The following is a 16679-nucleotide window of genomic DNA, read 5'->3' as shown; positions in this document are numbered from 1 at the left end:
CCATTTTTGGAGAACACCGGATAGGATTGATAGAGAGGAAGACATAACTTTCCTGTTCTGAAAGGAGTACTTGTTTTTAGTAAAAATATTAATATTCTATAATCTCAAGTCTTAAGTATACATGAAATAATTTCTACATAGAAGTAATTGTGGATTCTGAGAAAGTTAACAGGGTGCACTGTTGAAGTGAGTTTTGACTCACCGTTCAGTCGTGAGAGGGGAGTTGCTGTTGTAGTGACTGACCACAGTTTGTTTATTCCTAGCTCTGTTAATGATGGGAATGAGAGCCGTGGGAGCTCATGTGGCTGTCGTCCATACTTTACCTTACACACAAGGATGGTGTGGGTTCCCGAGATTGGGCAGTTGTTGGATTATGTATACCAAATAAAATCCCCGGGAAGGATCTGTGATTATCGCAGAGAGTACGTTAGGTAAACCCCATCAGCTCATTGTAAAACAGGAAATCTCATTTCTAAGATTAAACCTTGTCTAAATACACCTTAACATTATTAACCGTATTCCGGTGACTTGTTCGTTGAGTGACCTGAACTGTGGATGGAGGAACATGGTGTTGCATTCTCTGTCTACCACACAGCAGCCATTCTCATGGCTCTGACTATGGAATAACCAAGGACTTCCAGCTGCTAGTTACCTTAGATCATGTCATACCTTGCTATGTATTTTCCTGTTATGTTTGAGCGGCTTTGGGAGGCAGGGTTGGAATTTCTCTTTGAGCTCTAGTATTCAGAAGCCACTCCAAAACACTTTTATCGCCCATAGCGTTTTATTCCTGCATCCCTGACAGTGCAGTAGGAGAGAACCGCAGGGAGTTGACCGTCAGCTGCGGCTCTGCACCGGTGACTTAGCGGACTTCTGTACTGGGTACGGCTGTTCTAGTCCTATTTGGCTGTTGTGATTGTACATGGATATACAATGCACGGGCATCTGGGAAATGCTTACTCGTTTTAGCGGCAGGCCAATATCACATTAGAGCCTTCTTTTCAGTGATATGGGGTGGGACCAGAAATCTATCAACTCGAGCTTGTGTAATTCAGGATCGGGATGTGTTGTTCTGGGCTGAGGTGAATGTTGGTAGGCTGAGCATGTTGGTAGTGTGAATTCTGACTTCAGGTTTTCTGATTCTCATTTCTGATCCATTAGTTGCTGCCTTTGATGATCTTAGTTGGGATGGGGACACACACACACACACACACACACACACACACACACACACACACACACACACGCACACTCTCTTGCTTGCGACCTTGCAAGTAGGTCATATTTAGATGGAAAGTCAAGCATGAACATTGTCTAGGATGGGGTCTGCCTCTGGATGTTGGCGTTTCTGACATTTGTCTCCTTGTGTTGTGATTTGTTTCGTTTGTTTAAAGAATTGTCTAGTATTGTGCATAGGCAAAAGAATGTAAAGAAGATGAATCGGTGCCAAACTCTTCTTCTAGAGCCTTCCTTTTTTTAAGGCACCCATACTTGCTTTAAAAAAATTTTAAGGTCCTTAGGTATTGGGATTCTGGTTATATACTACTACCAAGATGTACAGGGATGCAGTCTTAGCACGTGTAGTTTTTATAGTCAAGAGGTGTGAGCTAGAGTTAAATTCTCCTGTGTGGCGTTGGGAGAAGATAGAGGCTGTTGCTGGCCACACTGCTCTTTAATTACAGAGATCTCAGATGTTTTCTTCAGTTGCCACATCTTTTTGTGTATGTGAATGTCAATTCAGAAACGGACAGAGAAGTATCCACCGAAGTAGAAATCAAATGAAGCTGCGGGAGTCAATCTCAGAACTCACACTCCGTTTCCTCACCCTTCAGAGGTGTCACTGTCAACAGTGGGCAGGCCAGGCTGTTTGGAGCTAAAGTTTTAATGCTGCGTAGTTACTTCAAAGCTGGATAATTAATTTTCTCTTAATTTAGTTGGATTTTAGGACTGTCAAGAAGTAATTGAAACTTTGCTTAATTGTATGCATTTCTTTAAAATATTTACCTTGAAATATAATTTATTGAACATGTTATCTTTATGAAAATTTTCAGTGTGGGAAACTGCATATTCTAGTTTTTCTCAGTGGGCTTATAGAATTCGAGGCAATGATATTTCGAGAGGTCTACTGTGTAAGAATATTGCTGAAGTCTTGTTCAAAAATGACCCTCATAACTGGAAATTTACTATATATATATGTGTATATATATATATGTACACACACATACATATATTTGGGTCTTTGTATTAATGATCAGCTCAAATTGGCTCAGATATAATCTGTGTTTTCTGATTTATATGATCAATAAGTTGCCTTTAAAGACTGGTTTTTCTTACATGCTTAGAATGTTGTAATTGCTTGAACTGTTTATATATTTAAAACAAAGTGTCGAGAATTGTTATCCTAGGTTTTTTTTTTTTTTGGTTCTTTTTTTTCGGAGCTGGGGACCGAACCCAGGGCCTTGCGCTTCCTAGGTAAGCGCTCTACCACTGAGCTAAATCCCCAGCCCCAGTTTTTAAAAGTTCCTAAACTCATAATTTGAATGGAGGATTTGATACTTAAATTTGAATTTTGGTTAATTGAATTCTTGACAGAAGAGATTTATTAGATATTCTGTTTTATTGTTTATTGTGAAAAAATGCTGACTGCACTCTACACTGGACTGTATTACACACAGTTGCGTGTTCTACTTGGACTTTACTGTGCCCTGGAGTCATGGAGGTTATGTCTCCTAAAGCCATCTACTGAGGTGTGGTAAGAAGGAGAGACTCCACAGAAAATGAGTTAAAAAAACACCCAACACGTAGTAAGATACCAACAGATGCAATAGTAAAGCTTACTTGATTAATTCTTAAATAACTGTATACAACAAGTTCTTATAAGTATTTGAGTCTTGTGGATTCTTTTTAAAGATCATTTAGCACCACATGAAATTGGAGAGGTTGGGCTTTTATAAGCTGTGTGTGCTTGACTGTTTGAAAGGTGCAACTTGGAGCTCTGTCTGAGGTGTCTCTTGTGTTTAAGGGACAGTACTGGCTTTCAGAAGTTGCTTTTTATCCTTCCGCTGGTTTTAGTGTTTTTAGGGTTTCTTTTTCAAAAGGCTTCTCATACGTGATAAGCTTGATTTGTGGGGAGTAGTATGGAGAAAGGTTTCTCTGTCCTGCCTTGACTGTCCTGGAACTTGAATGTCGACCAGGCTGGCCGCAAACTCAGAGGTCCACCTGCACCTGTCTCCCAGATGTTGGGATTAGTGGCATGCCACCACCAAGTGGCTGCAGGGATGATTTTTTTTTTTTTTTTTTGTTATTGGCAGAAATGGCTTTTGTGAACTTGATATGGGTTCCCCGTTAGTTATTGGGACATTTTGAGGAAATTCCAATCCATTCAGTACACTTGCTGTCCTGTCCTAAGCTGCTGTCTGCCCTTCAGCTTTGCACAAGTAGACATGGGACTGCAAGAGGCGGCAGGACCTCATGCACGTGTGCATAGAAGCTCTTCTGAAAGCTCAGTGTGTCTGTCTGTCCGTCAGTCAGGTTTTCTCTCTCTCCGTGTATCTGATACCGTGGAATGCTGCTTTTAGGATGAGTCAAGCCTGCACTGTGCTTTGGCACTGAATTACCTTGGTTATTTTGAGGGGCACACACCATACGCTTAAGATGGACTCAGGTTAAAATACAGAGCCAGAAGGGCCATGCAGGTGCTGACACTGAAATGAAAAAGCAGCTTTGACAAGTGTGGGAAGGTTAACTCCACCGTGGGAACACATTTTCAGTGGCTCTGCTCTTTACGGACCCTCGCGGACACCTGCTTGTGTGCTGAGTGCCCCTAGTAACCAGGATGGAGGTGTTGGGCACCTTAACTTAAAACTGTTTTCTCTTTTAGGTCCACAACTCCCAGGCCTGTTGCAGATCTCCAGCTCCTGCTTTGTGTGACCCCCCAGCATGCTCTCTGCCGGTGGCATCACAGCCACCACAGCACCTTTCTGAAGCCGGGAGAGGGCCTGTAGGGGTAAGGAGAATCCCGTTTTTAAAAGCTATCAGTATTTTATATCCCATAGGGTATAAAATAGGACATTACCTCCCTTCCCAGAGCCCCTTTAAAAGTGTGCTGTATGCTATGTGTTTGTAAAAGAGTAATAAGTACACGCACAGAGGAAGCACAATACGGGACTTACCTTACCCCTCTAGGACAGGTCCAGACGTGAGTGGGCTCGGTGGAGGGTATTTTGGCACCAGCAGAGAGCATGCTGGGCTGCTGCAAGGAGCAGGAGCTGGCAATCAGCAGCGAGTATGGATGTTGGCAACTGAGATGGGGGTAAGGGGGTAAGTTTAAGTCCAAGTGTGGAATGTGTGTTTCCCAAGGCTCTTTGGGGACCCCAGGCCCACAAAGCTAAACTGTTTTGCCTGCACAGGGGTCACAGTGTAGAATGCTGTTCACACACAGTGAGGCTTTTCTGTAGTACTAGTCAAGGGGCCCTTGAGTGGACTGAGACTGAGGATGGCTCTGCCTCTCCTGGCTGTGCCCTGGCAATCCATCTGCGGCTTGATGAGCAGAGATGAGTGTGAGATGCAGCAGGAGCAGTGGTGGTGCCCAGGGCGGCTTTTCTAAGTGCCGTAGCTTCCCGTTTGTGGACTGTGTCACTTGGCATCTTTTCGGAGGACTTTAATAGTAACATTTCTAGAATGTTAACAGGTGTTTATTGTTTTGACTGGAGCATCCAAGACTATCACTAAAGAAGCCCAATTAGACTGAACTAGAAAATAATACAGGAGAGTAGTCATTTCACATACACAGGGACAGTACCAGACACTGGTAATATAGGGTCAGTTATTTAGGTGCAGTGCAGGGTCACCGTCCTGGCACTAAGAACTCTGTGTGCATTTATAGCGCGTGGGTGTGCTTCGTGAGGAGGATTAGAATCCTGAGCTGCACCCTTTGGCATGTCGGTATGATCTAGGTAGACAGGATGCATGTGCCTCCTAAGAAGTGTAGAGAGTATAGAGCGTACTCTTGTGAGAAGATGCGGGACATCACGGAGAGCACATGTGAGTGGTGCTGAGGTAGAGATGGAGGTGTCAAATAGAGCTGAAGTCTCAGAAGATTGGCGGCTGCACTAGGCAAGGTTTTGATGGGCTAGCAGGAGAGAGCTTTTGAAGGCTTAGAAAGAATCCAGCTGAGCGCTTAGAAGCCATTGTTTCAGAAGATTCACTTGGTAAGGGTGTGCACTGTATAAAAGGGAATAGGGCTGTCTCCTTGTGTGCAATGGAGAACACGCCCATAGAGATTGCTGTCAGTAATTATAATAAGCCGGGTGTGGCTGCACATGCCTGGAGTCTCAGTACTGGGACTGAGTGCGGCTGTAGAGTAAGACTTGTTTACCACTCCTCCATCTCCACCTCAAGTGTAACAGAACCAGGAGGAATGCTTAAAACAACACTGCCAGTTTAGATGGTTGCTGAAATCACTAGGGAATCAGACCCTAGCACAGCGGATTCATATGGCAGCCTTGGATTCTTGAGGTAATAACCACACACAGCGGAAGGTAGAGCCTGATCCAGGGGGTAAAACCCTCAGCACTGGAGAGTTACATCCTCCAGGGACAAAACCAGTGCATCTGACTGCTTCTTTGTGAAGCTTCAGTCAGACATATCGTTCTTTTATATATCCGAGAAATACAGTTTACTTACAGGCTGGTTTATATATTTGCTCTGATCAATGTGATGTTAGTTTAGACTCTTTTATTTACTGTGGTACTCACCGAGATTGGCTGAAAGGATTTTAAATTTGCCCATTTTACACTGATTATTTGGTAAGCTTTCTATATTAGCCTTAGTGATGATCAGTATTGCTGTTTTTCTGCATCCGCTGAGGATTTAAATAAATTCATTATTAGCGGAGTCCTTGGATGGCATTCTCAGTGTAGATTGGAGAAGAGTCGATAACATGGTGATCAGTCTTCCTTGAGTCAGATGCTGCTGCATAAGGCTAATTGTATTGATTGGTCTTTAATGGTTTCATGCTGCCAAAGTCATTCTTGCTGGATCCAGTTGGCAGAACCCCCATTCTCATGTGGAGCCCCCATAAATTTTGCAGGCACACAGATCTAGAATAGTGTAATGAGAGAGCTGCTCGGAGAGAAAATTGATTACAGGGTTGCAGACAATGTCATTAATGTTCCTTCTCACGATGCACTAGACGGCTTTGCTAACAGACTATTTTTGTTATTTAGTTTTAGGGGATAACATTCATTGCATCATAATTTAGCTTTCTCTGCATATGCAGCCGGCAGCTGATGCACCGGCAGAGTGTGGGGTTTTCTGTCCTCTGTGCAGTGAGGGGCACTCAGGCCAAAGCACGGCTCCTTTGTGTCAGGTTTGTCTTTCCATTAACCCCATGCTGCTCTCCTTGACCTCTACCGGATGTTCTGAAGGACATGCTACATGCTGCTGTGAGACAATGCTCTGACCAAAGCATTGTAAGGAGGGCCTACATGAGAGTGTCTTTATTGTAGTTGGAAAGTCTTGACGACTGTGCCCAGCCAGCTTTCTCTGTCTTCTTCCCCCCACCCACCCCCACCCCGTTTCTGCAATCTGGGACTGGAGCCCTTGGAATGCTGTTGCCTACATTCAGGGCTATCGTCTCATTTCTGTTGTCCTCATCTAGATAATCACTCTCAGACATCCCAGAGGCGGGTATCCCTAGGTGATTCTAGATCCTTCAAATTGGCAATCGGCATTAACTGTTCCAGGTGTTCATAAATATGTTCCTGTGCACCATTTATTGTTATATCACTGTTGTTATTATTGGGACTGGGTCTCATTGGGCTACTCAGCTTCTTAACTGTTGAGCTTGTCAGCCTCCCAATGAGCTTTGACCAGAGGCACACACCAACATACCACGCTCACCAAAAGGTTAGAGAGTGAGTGTGAGAGTGTGTGTGTGTGTGTGTGTGTGTGTGTGTGTGTGTGTGTGGGAGGGTGGCAGGTGCTCTGAAGGTGGAGTTAGAGATGATGTGCCTACTGTGGGTGCTGCTGGGACCTCAACTCCAGTCTTTTTTAAGAGCGGGCCATCTCTCCAGTCCAAGAACAAAGGGTGTCCTGCTTGCCGTCCGGCCTTTGGTGGTTCTGTTAAAGCCGCGTGCTTTCTGAAGCATAGGGCTGCTATAGGTTCCCTGCATCTGGGTCATTGTCTAGATCTAACACTAGTTCTACTCAGGTGTGTTACAGCCTGCTCAGCCTGGAAAGAGTTAAATGTTGGTATTCATGTCATGTGAAGTGTAGTGTTGATGTCCCAGATTAACTTCTTGTTGTCAGCAATACAGATCCGTCTACATTAAAGTAAACTGGGAAAGCATTGATTTGCCATTGTCCAAGCAATGGCACTAGATTTTACTTGACTGTTTAGAGACGGTGTTTAAAGAAGGCCTATGGAAATCATAAGGGAGAGTTCTCAGGTCAGCTTTATGTTGACTGATGGTTTCAGAGACTATAAGCTGTGTAGGTGACAAAAACTCTTAACGTTTTTATTTAATGAAGTCAGTAGGATTTCTGGAAGCATTTGTAGAGCTGTGCTTCATAGAAATGGGATTTCTGGCTGGCGAGGTGGTGGCGCATGCCTTTAACCCAGCACTCCCGTAGGCAAAGACAGGCAGATCTCTGAGTTTGAGGACAGCCAGGCCTACACAGAGAAACCCTGTATCAGGTAAAACAAAACAAACAACAATAAAAAGCAAAAACAAACGAAGCAAATGGGATTCTGGGCGGTGGTGAAAGAGCTCGTGCCTTTCAGTTCTGTGGAGCCTGGATGCCTCCCCCGCTCTGTAGTATGTCTTCTTGCAGTTTATAGATGGCAAGCTCAGGTTGTAGTTTTGCGAACTGCAGAAAAGAGCCTGTTTTTTGACCTCTTCTTTTCCTCGTTTACCTTGCTGTGCTGGGTTCTGGGCCCCTCTTCTTCTGCAGTGGACATGCTCCTCCCTCAGAATCCTCTGTTCAGTCCTGTTGCCAGCTTGTGCCTCTCCCTCTGCTCAGCTGCTGCGTCTTAGTGCTTTCTGGTGGGGACCCTGGGGTGGGGGGTCACTTGTGGTTTTCATTTGAAATGATTCCTCCATAGCAGTGACACCTTTCACTCCTCATACTGTAGTGCCTTGTTCTGTAATCACGTGACCTGATTTCTCTGAGAATCCGTGTGCTCACTTGTGAAACTGCAACAGCAGCAGCGACAACCATGATGGCGAAGGTGAAGAAGAATTCAGCAGTCCTAGTCAGTTCCCGGATCGCTATCTTTCCCAAGAGCATCCCAAGAGATTCTGGGGATGTGGGTTGATAACACCGATCACAGAGAGAAAACCCTTATTTTCCGAGGAGGCTGCAGGTGTGAGCTGTAGTAGGGGGCTTGCCCAGCAGGTCCTACTCCCCCAGCATTTAAAGTAAGCATAGTCTTTGTGTTTACACCCCACACAGTTGTGAAAGGCAATTTGTAAGATCATTTCAAATCAAACCTCAAAATTAAAAGAATCCTCAGTGCCAACATTAGTTCCGTCAGGGTGGCTGGTATTTCTTTCTGAGTAAACAGTTGCCTGTGGTGAAACGGACGGCTTTTAGCTCAGGCTGTTGGGAGCACCCATGTCACTCATGTACAGACTACACTGCTGGGTTCTGCCGCTCTTTGCCACTCTTACTGTGTTCACTTGTATGAACACTGTGCCTGGCACAGTGCTGCTGGTCAGCTGCACTCGCTTGTGTCTGACCGCCATTGTGTGTAAGCTTATTCCCAACCACCCCCATCTCTCTCTCTCTCTCTCTCTCTCTCTCTCTCTCTCTCTCTCTCTCTCTCTCTCTCTCTCTCTCTCTCTCTCTGGGGTGAAAGTGGGTTTCTCGTGCTGGAGAGATGGCTCAGCTGTTAAGAGCACTGACTGCTCTTCCACAGGTCCTGAGTTCAAATCCCAGCAACCACATGGTGGCTCACAGCCATCTGTAATGAGATCTGGTGCCTTCTTCTGGCCTGCAGCTATACATGCAGGCAGAATGCTGTACATATAATAAATAAATAAACCGTAAAAAACAAAAAAAAAAAACAAAAAAAAAAGGAAAGAAAGAAAGAAAGAAAGAGAGAAAGAAAGAGGGTTTCTCTCTAGCTATCCTGGAACTCACTGCTGCCTTTGCCTCCCAAGTGCTGGGATCAAAGTCGTGCGCCACCACGCTCAGCTAGGTAAGGCTTATTTATAGTCAAATTAGAGTTTGCTTGTCTCCTTGTTTTTTAATTGAGACAAGGTCTCACTGTATCACTCTGGATGTCCTAGAACTCTCCGTATAAACCAGGCTGTTGTCAAACTGACAGAGATCTGTCTGCCTCTGCCTGCCTCCTGAGTGCTGGCATTAAAGATGTGTGCGCCAATATGCTAAGCTATAATCAGCTTTTTTTTTTTTTTTTGCTTTTGCTTTTCAAGACAGGGTTTCTCTGTAGAACTTGATTTGTAGAGAAGGCTGGCCTTGAACTCAGAGATCCACCTGCCTGTGCCTCCTGAGTGCTAAGATTAAAGGTGTGTACCACCACCAGCCAGCTTAAAATCAAATTCTTTTTTTTTTTTTTTTTTTTTTTTTTTTTCCCCGGAGCTGGGGACCAACAGGGCCTTGCACTCCCTAGGCAGGGCTCTACCGCTGAGCTAAATCCCCAACCCCTAAAATCAAATTCTTAATGGCTCTGAACTTGGTTGAATTGATCATTGTATAATCCAAAATACTAATTTGTTGAGAAATTTAAGATTTAGTTCAAAATGACAGCAGTTCCTTCATCCCACCCCAAATATTGAGCAGTCATTGTACCTGACATGAGGTGATCTCGCTGCTTCATACTGTCTTCTTGGCTGGCTTGGGAGAAGCCTGCGCTTCATGTTTTGGTTTTTGAGAATTGAGTTGAGTGTTCGTTCCACTTACGAGATAGAGTAAAACAGCACATTGTTTTCGGTAGTTGAGAAAGGTTTTGGTTTGTGTTTTTATATGGTATTGCACCTGCTGTTTCCATCTCGATGGTCAGTCTTAACTTGCACCGTGAAGCAGACTTGTTAACCAACAGCTGGGGATGTGCAAAGTCTCTGGTGCATAATCACAAACATTCATGACAGAAACGGGAAACGGGATTCCTGGCAGACATATTTAATCTGTAGGAATTGAAGCAGTGTTACGGTTACAATGGTCCAAGTAGGAAGACACATGCATGAGGCCAAGGAGTCTATAGGAGGGATGAAAAATGACAGAGAATTCTAGGCTATTGTTTGAGAAATCGTGTGTCAGGAAGGTGCTGTGGCTAAATTCTTGATGTTGTCACTGAGCTGTGAGGCCGAAGATTAAGCATCCTCCTCTGCTGAGAACAGAGTCAGTGCCTACTCCTGGCTGTGCTGTTATTAAGGCTCCCTCCCCGCGTTCCATTCTGTGGGATTTGCCTGGACTGGGGATTTGCCCATGGTGTAGGGAGATTTGTGAGGCACTGTATTGAAATCAGCCAGAGAATCCCTTTGGACAGTTCCTCCCACTTCACTGTGCTCTTGAACAGATTTGTGATTTTCTTTGTCTAAATGTCTTTGTATATTCCGTAAGTTATCTGTTGGGCACACACACTATCCCCACCCCTTACTTATGTTTGTTCTCTGTTTTCAGCTGTTGATGGCTAGCTGACAAATTATTTCCGTGATACCCAAATACCACACACATTGGGCGTATTTCATTACCCTGCAATACCGTTTAAGCTGTGTTTAACTGTAAATTCTTGCCTCATGATGCAAAGTAAGTAGAAAGTCAGCTGGCGTACCGGGTTGTACAAGCTCGTGTCGTCAGCTGCTTGGAGGCGAAGGCAGGACTGTGAGTGTAAGGGGACTAGAGAGGGATGCTGTAGTAAGAAAGAAGCTAAGGGCTGAAGAGTAGAGGCCTTCACACAGTGTGTTTGGCCACTGCATCTACTCAGGGAACTAAGAACCTATTCTGTAAGGGAGATTAAATGGCTTCAATGCTTCAAAACTGGTAGTGTGATGATCATAGCTTTTGGTGGAGGTAACATTGTTGCTGAGGGAAGGGTTTTTTTTTGTCTTAACCCTCCAAGGGCAAGGCTGAGTTAGAGACATTTCCCGCAGAAGCAGAAGGCAAGGCCAAGCCCAGTAAAGAAACAGGAGGTGACTGCTTAGATAACTGCTCAGAGTTGAAAGTCTTTCTCTGCCGTACCTAGGGGCTGACTGTGTAGGAAGGTAGACGCACAAGGAGAAACAGACAGAGAAAGAAAGCAGTGAAATGTGTGCATCCAGGGCAGTGGCAGTGGCTTGTGTGCACGGCCTCTTGCGTGGTGTGTGCAGCACTACAGGGAGGCTGTGGTGTATGGGGAATCCGAGGTTTCCCTGGACAAGTTGACCTTAGGTGGCTTTGTGTGAACAGTGTAACTTGTAATTGCCTGGCTCCTACCCAGCCAGTATCGCATGCCGCCTCACACTGGCTGCTGTTGAGTCTGTGTATTGCCCAGGGTGGCTAGAGGAGTCTTAGCTCTTAGGTACTGCCTGTCCACATGGTCCGCCACCTCCGAGAGTTGGTCGTTTTCACTGCCGACCTGACTTCAGAATGCATTTAAGTTGTATTTAGGATGCATTTTGGTTGGTGGAGTAAATGCAGGACACAGGTGATTGTCCAAGTGGGGGATGCAGCAGGCTGGCTCCTGTACATTCCTATCCTAGTAATTCAGAGTACACATTTAAAATGCTCAGCTTGCTTGGTTAGAGTGTTCTATTGGTAGTTGGAGTTCTTATAAGCGTATTATTTTAACTGGGTAGACATATCATCCACTCACATTTGCAGAGGACACTCAGTGGTCCTATTTACTACTTGGATGAAATGGCCCTTCCTCTGCTTGCTCTTAAGAAAATAGGGATTACTTTTATGATGTCAGACAAAGAAGTTGAGTTTTCTAGAAAAGGACCTAGAATATTTTTCATTTTATTGGCTTCTTGTTTGAGTTATAATCTCAGAGACTTGGGTAAACAAGTTTTTAAAATGTAAACAATGTCACATTAAAAGTGTACTTCATTATGAATTAAATGGTTAAGTACTTGCCGTTTTAACTACTGCTAGGACTAGTATGAGGCCGGTTCCCTTTCCCCTTTACAGACGGATCCTGCCTCAGGCACCTGCCTTGTCTGGTAATGCTTGTGGTCTTGTGGGTTGCTGAGGTTGACGTTTTCCTGCGTTTGAGCAGTGCCAGCATTGAGTGCCAGCCCTGCTTCCACAGCGTGCCACTTGGATTCATCTCTCTAAAGGAATTCCTTTTCTTACTCAAACTGGGTTTCTTCTGGGGCTTGAACCCAGGATCTTGCCAGGGCTAGGCAAGTGCGCTATACTCTATGACTGGACAACTACATCACAAGTCCTTCTGGTTCCCTCAAAGGTACGGGTAATACCAGTGCAGGTTTCTAGTTATTTGTCATTTCGACGTGCATCTGACATACTGATTGAGGAGCTTTTGTACCTGGGTCAGTTCTTTTCTAGGCCAGTCTTCAGTCTGCTGAAGGGAAGCTGTAATCCAGGTGCTTGTCAGACAGAGACTGCTTCTTGCCCCTCTAGAGAGAGCTGTCATGTTTTGTGTAGTTGTCCAGTAATAAGTATATATTACCTATTGATGGATGCTTTTTCTTTATTCTCTCTCCTTGGGCATTTTTAAAGATTGATTTTTAAAATGTGTGGGGTTTGTGTGTATGTTTATGTACCATGTGGGTACCTGGTGCCCAGAGAAACTGTAGTTAGCGATGGTGCTGAACCACCATGTGGGTGCTGGGGATTGAACCTGGATGCTGTGTAAGAACAGCCAGTGCTCCTAAGGCTGACATCTCTAGCCCCTCTTTCCCCTTTTTTGGAATAGAAATTTCACAGTATAACACAGGCAGCCATTGGACTTAATCCCAAGTCACTTCACCAATGCTGGGATTAAACTCACGCAGTATTTTACTTAGCCTGCTCTAACAGTTTTTAAAAAATCATTATTTTATGTATATGGTTGATTTGTCTGTGTACTATTTGGTTTCTGGGTGTTGGATCCCCTGGAACTGAAGTTAAATGAGGTTGTGAGCCAGCACAAGGTACTGGGACCCAAACCCAGTCCCCTGTAAGAGCAGCCAGTGCTCTCTCTAAAGCAGAGTCATCTTTCCAGGCCAGACAGATTCCTTGGATACACAGGCCTGGCAGACTTTCTCTCTTAAGGGCCAGATAGTAAATGTTTTCTGTTTTGTCTTCTCTGTGGTAGCTGTTCCCTTTTGTCAGATGTTCCATACACTCATGCTCAGCTGTGTGTTTTTATCCAGAAAAGACTGGGGAAATAGGCAGATGTCCAGGGGAGCGGGGACCCTTGTCTACAGGCCCCTGAGACAATAGAAACTTGATGGTTTCCTGGAGTTTGCCTTCCTCCTCGTGCTGCTTCCTGTTGCTTACACTGCTGTAAGGATTGTGTTGTGGTTTGCACTTAGTGGAGAATTGACTTCCTTCCTATAGTATTTGAGCTGGGAGTTTGTATGCCTGTACCTCCACCTGCGCTCACAGCTCATATCTCCGCCTCTCATCCCTTTCCTTTTGATTGCTTCTGTGTAGTAAACAAGCAGATAGGTGAGAAGATCCTTGCAGGAAACTATTGTCAGTGACCCTGGCAGAGTTTTTTAAACAATAGCTTTTATTTCTTGGAGGAGTTTAGTGTGTGCTGTAAGCTTTTTTCTTGTTAATTAGCTTAAATCAATAGAGAAATATGAGGTTTAATATGCAAATTATAATATATTAATAAAGGTGATTCCTGCTTGTTTTTTAATGTCCTAGCCAGGTATTTATGTACCTGAAACATTTATTTAATAAAAGGAGGGCTTTTCTGTTTAATCTAGTACTGACTTGAGAAATACCGCAGTCTTTTTTGTCAGGCGCAGTGCCTGCACCCATTTAGGTGAAGGAGATTTGCTTAAAGTAGTCCACCATTGTAGATGACTTTTCCGTTTGTTGTTTTTTGGTTTTAAACAAGACGGCTGTTTGATAATATGTCTTTGTTTCCTGGGAAGTGAGGATGGCTCCACGCCATTACATAATTACTTCTAAAGAATGTTCAGAAATCTAACAGTGGTGGTTCTTGAGACTTATTATTATTATTATTATTATTATTATTATTATTTTAGAAATCTCTATATTGAAACACAACAGATTATAATTAAGCATGACACAGTTTCTCAGTGTTTGAGAAGTACTTCTACTGGACAGATGTATCTCGGAGTTTGGGGATTGTTCTAAGTGTTGTTCAGTTTGGATTCAGTTACTGCGTTGTTGGCTACATTGTTACAAGCCTTCAACCTGGTGTGCCCCGTTGCCACTGTACTCCCAGCTACTTGAGAGACTTGGCAAGAAGATCAGAGCCCAGGAATTTGAGGCCTGTGTGGGTAATCTGAGGCCCCATCTAGAAAACAAATAAAAAGTAAGAAATCATCTGCAGTTTCTGTCTTTCCTTTTTCCTTTTTTTTTTTTTTTTTTTTTAAATTGCTTGCTGGCCTTATAAAATGTGGCAAACTCTCAGTGTAGCCATTCAGTGTAATGTGCCTTCCCTTGCTGACTGTGGCGTTTTGTTGATCTTTCTATGCAGTGGTGTATAGACGTATGTCATTGTGAGCTCCCATCTCTAGTTTCCGTTGTGTTTTATATATGATTGTGATGAGGTCATTTCAGTTCACTGAGAACTCGATTGTTCGTGGAAGGGGGACCCAGCTGGCTTCGTTTCTCTAATTCTACACTGGTTGGCTGTGCTACTGAGACAAGCTGTTTAACCTGTCGGGCATTGGTTTTCATAGCTGTCAGATGGAGACACCACTCAACCTCACTTACTTCTCAGGGTTGCTCTCGTGAGAATGCTCTGTGATGCTGTATTTTATGACAAGTAGCGTAGGTAGCATGTGGTTTGTAGGGCCGTCTGTTGTTCTGTAAGATGAGGTGAGCCTCCGGGCAGAGGGAGGCTCCTGCTCTTGACTCCGTCTTCAGTGAAGAGGGCTCACTGTGGTCGAAAATGGCCGCTGAGCTGTAGATGCAGCACACCCATCCTTAAGGACCAGGACTCGAATGTGGCATAGACTTCACGTCACCAGTCCACTGGGAGATTAAGTGCAGAGACGGAGAGTAACTGATTAGAGACCTGTTAAAGCCAGTTGGTACTCGTACAGTATTTTAATTGTACTCTGGAAAAACATGGCTCTGCAGTGAACTCACAGTCACTGGCTGCCCATAGACAAGCAGTGAAAAGTGAAAGGCGGGGAGACATAGGCCTTTGGTAGCTTGGCTGACACTGGGCTGCTTGAATGTTGATCTTGGCTCTTCCCCAGTACTGTAGGAGGCCCTGTTCCTGGGGAAGTGGTAGATGGCCGTGTAGGGTGCTGCAGGAGCTCTGTTCCTGGGGGAAGTGGTAGATAGCCGTGTAGGGTGCTGGCACTGTGTGCTGGAATTGCAGCATTCAGCAGAGAACCAGATCCCTAAACACAGCCCTTCTCCTTTACCTGGGAGGTAAAGCCATTCCAGGATTAGAGATTTATCTTACGAGAAAACATTCAGAAAATGCTGAGAGCAGACTAGAGTTATGTAAAGACCATGGGGTTTAGTTGGTAGAAATAAACATTTTCTTTTTTAGAATTATTTATTTATTTTATACATATTTTATATGAGTCCACTCTCCCTGTCTTCACACACACCAGAAGAGAGCATTGGATCCCGTTACAGATGGTTGTGAGCCACCATGTGGTTGCTGGGAATTGAACTCATGACCTCTGGAAGAGCAGTCAGTGCTCTTAACCGCTGAGCCATCTCTCCAGCCCAGAAATCAACATTTTCAACAGATTTTTATATGTCTGTTTATTTTAATGACTTAGAACTAAAATTTTGAGCTGCATTATAGTTCATTCTCTTGAGTTAACATTAATTGTTTTCATGCAGGTAATATGTGGAAAGATGACTTCAAAAAGATTTGAAACTAACATGAACCTCTTTAATCTGGCATGAAATATATATATAGGGTGGAAGTCGGTAGGGGTAATTTTAAAGACAAGCTCATGAGAATGAGGTGGTACTGGGTGTAGTGGCTCATGCTTGAAACTTCAGCCATCTGGAGATGGAGTAGGAGGACCGAGAGTTCAATGCCAGCCTAGGTTACATTGTGAAATAATGTCTCACAGTTAAAACAAGGCAGCAGCGAGGCAAGGGCAGTTTGGCGCTGACCGTCAGCAGTAGAGTATTGACGTCAGTCAGCACTGAGGTCTTCATCTGCGGCACACAGGGTCCGTGCGGCTGGTGCCCAGCTGAATCTGCCTGAGGAGTGATGTTTGCCTCTGCCCTGCTGGCACTGCTGTTCACATAGACATCTGCCCTCTCTCCCGCTTTCTGGTTAGCAGAGCTGCAGCCGATGCTTCTCAGAAGCAGAGTTCAGACGGAGTGTGGGATCAGTGCTTGCTTCTCTTTGTCTTTTTATATTTTCCAAATCTCTTTGTACTCAGAGACGCAAACACACAGGTAGAGCATTTATGTTGTTCATGAATCACTATGATGTCCAACTGTCTCCCAGGCCTTTACTGGCTGCCTGTTCCCTTATCGTAACAGCCCTTTCTTCCCTCCAGGATTAACCAACACCCTGGAGTAGAGAAGACATTTTT

The 16679-nt window shown here is 44.4% G+C and overlaps 1 protein-coding gene across 6 annotated transcripts in view; it reads left to right on the top strand.

Moving 5' to 3' along the window:
* Rere (arginine-glutamic acid dipeptide repeats) overlaps window positions 1–16679 on the top strand; it is a 334126-nt gene that overhangs the window by 151877 nt on the left and 165570 nt on the right. For 5 of the 6 annotated variants that reach the window (XM_032894231.1, XM_032894239.1, XM_032894222.1 and 2 more), the window contains exon 4: window positions 3881–4006. The exons of the other annotated variant lie outside the window; for it this stretch is intronic. In XM_032894231.1, coding sequence (XP_032750122.1) covers window positions 3881–4006 — 126 coding nt within the window. The remainder of the gene's footprint in view (window positions 1–3880; window positions 4007–16679) is intronic. 6 annotated transcript variants of the gene reach the window in all.

Source organism: Rattus rattus, chromosome 1 (assembly GCF_011064425.1).
Source record: "Rattus rattus isolate New Zealand chromosome 1, Rrattus_CSIRO_v1, whole genome shotgun sequence".
Lineage (NCBI taxonomy): Eukaryota > Metazoa > Chordata > Mammalia > Rodentia > Muridae > Rattus > Rattus rattus.
Note: the sequence above shows the minus strand (reverse complement) of the source record. Positions and strands in the feature narration are given on the sequence as shown.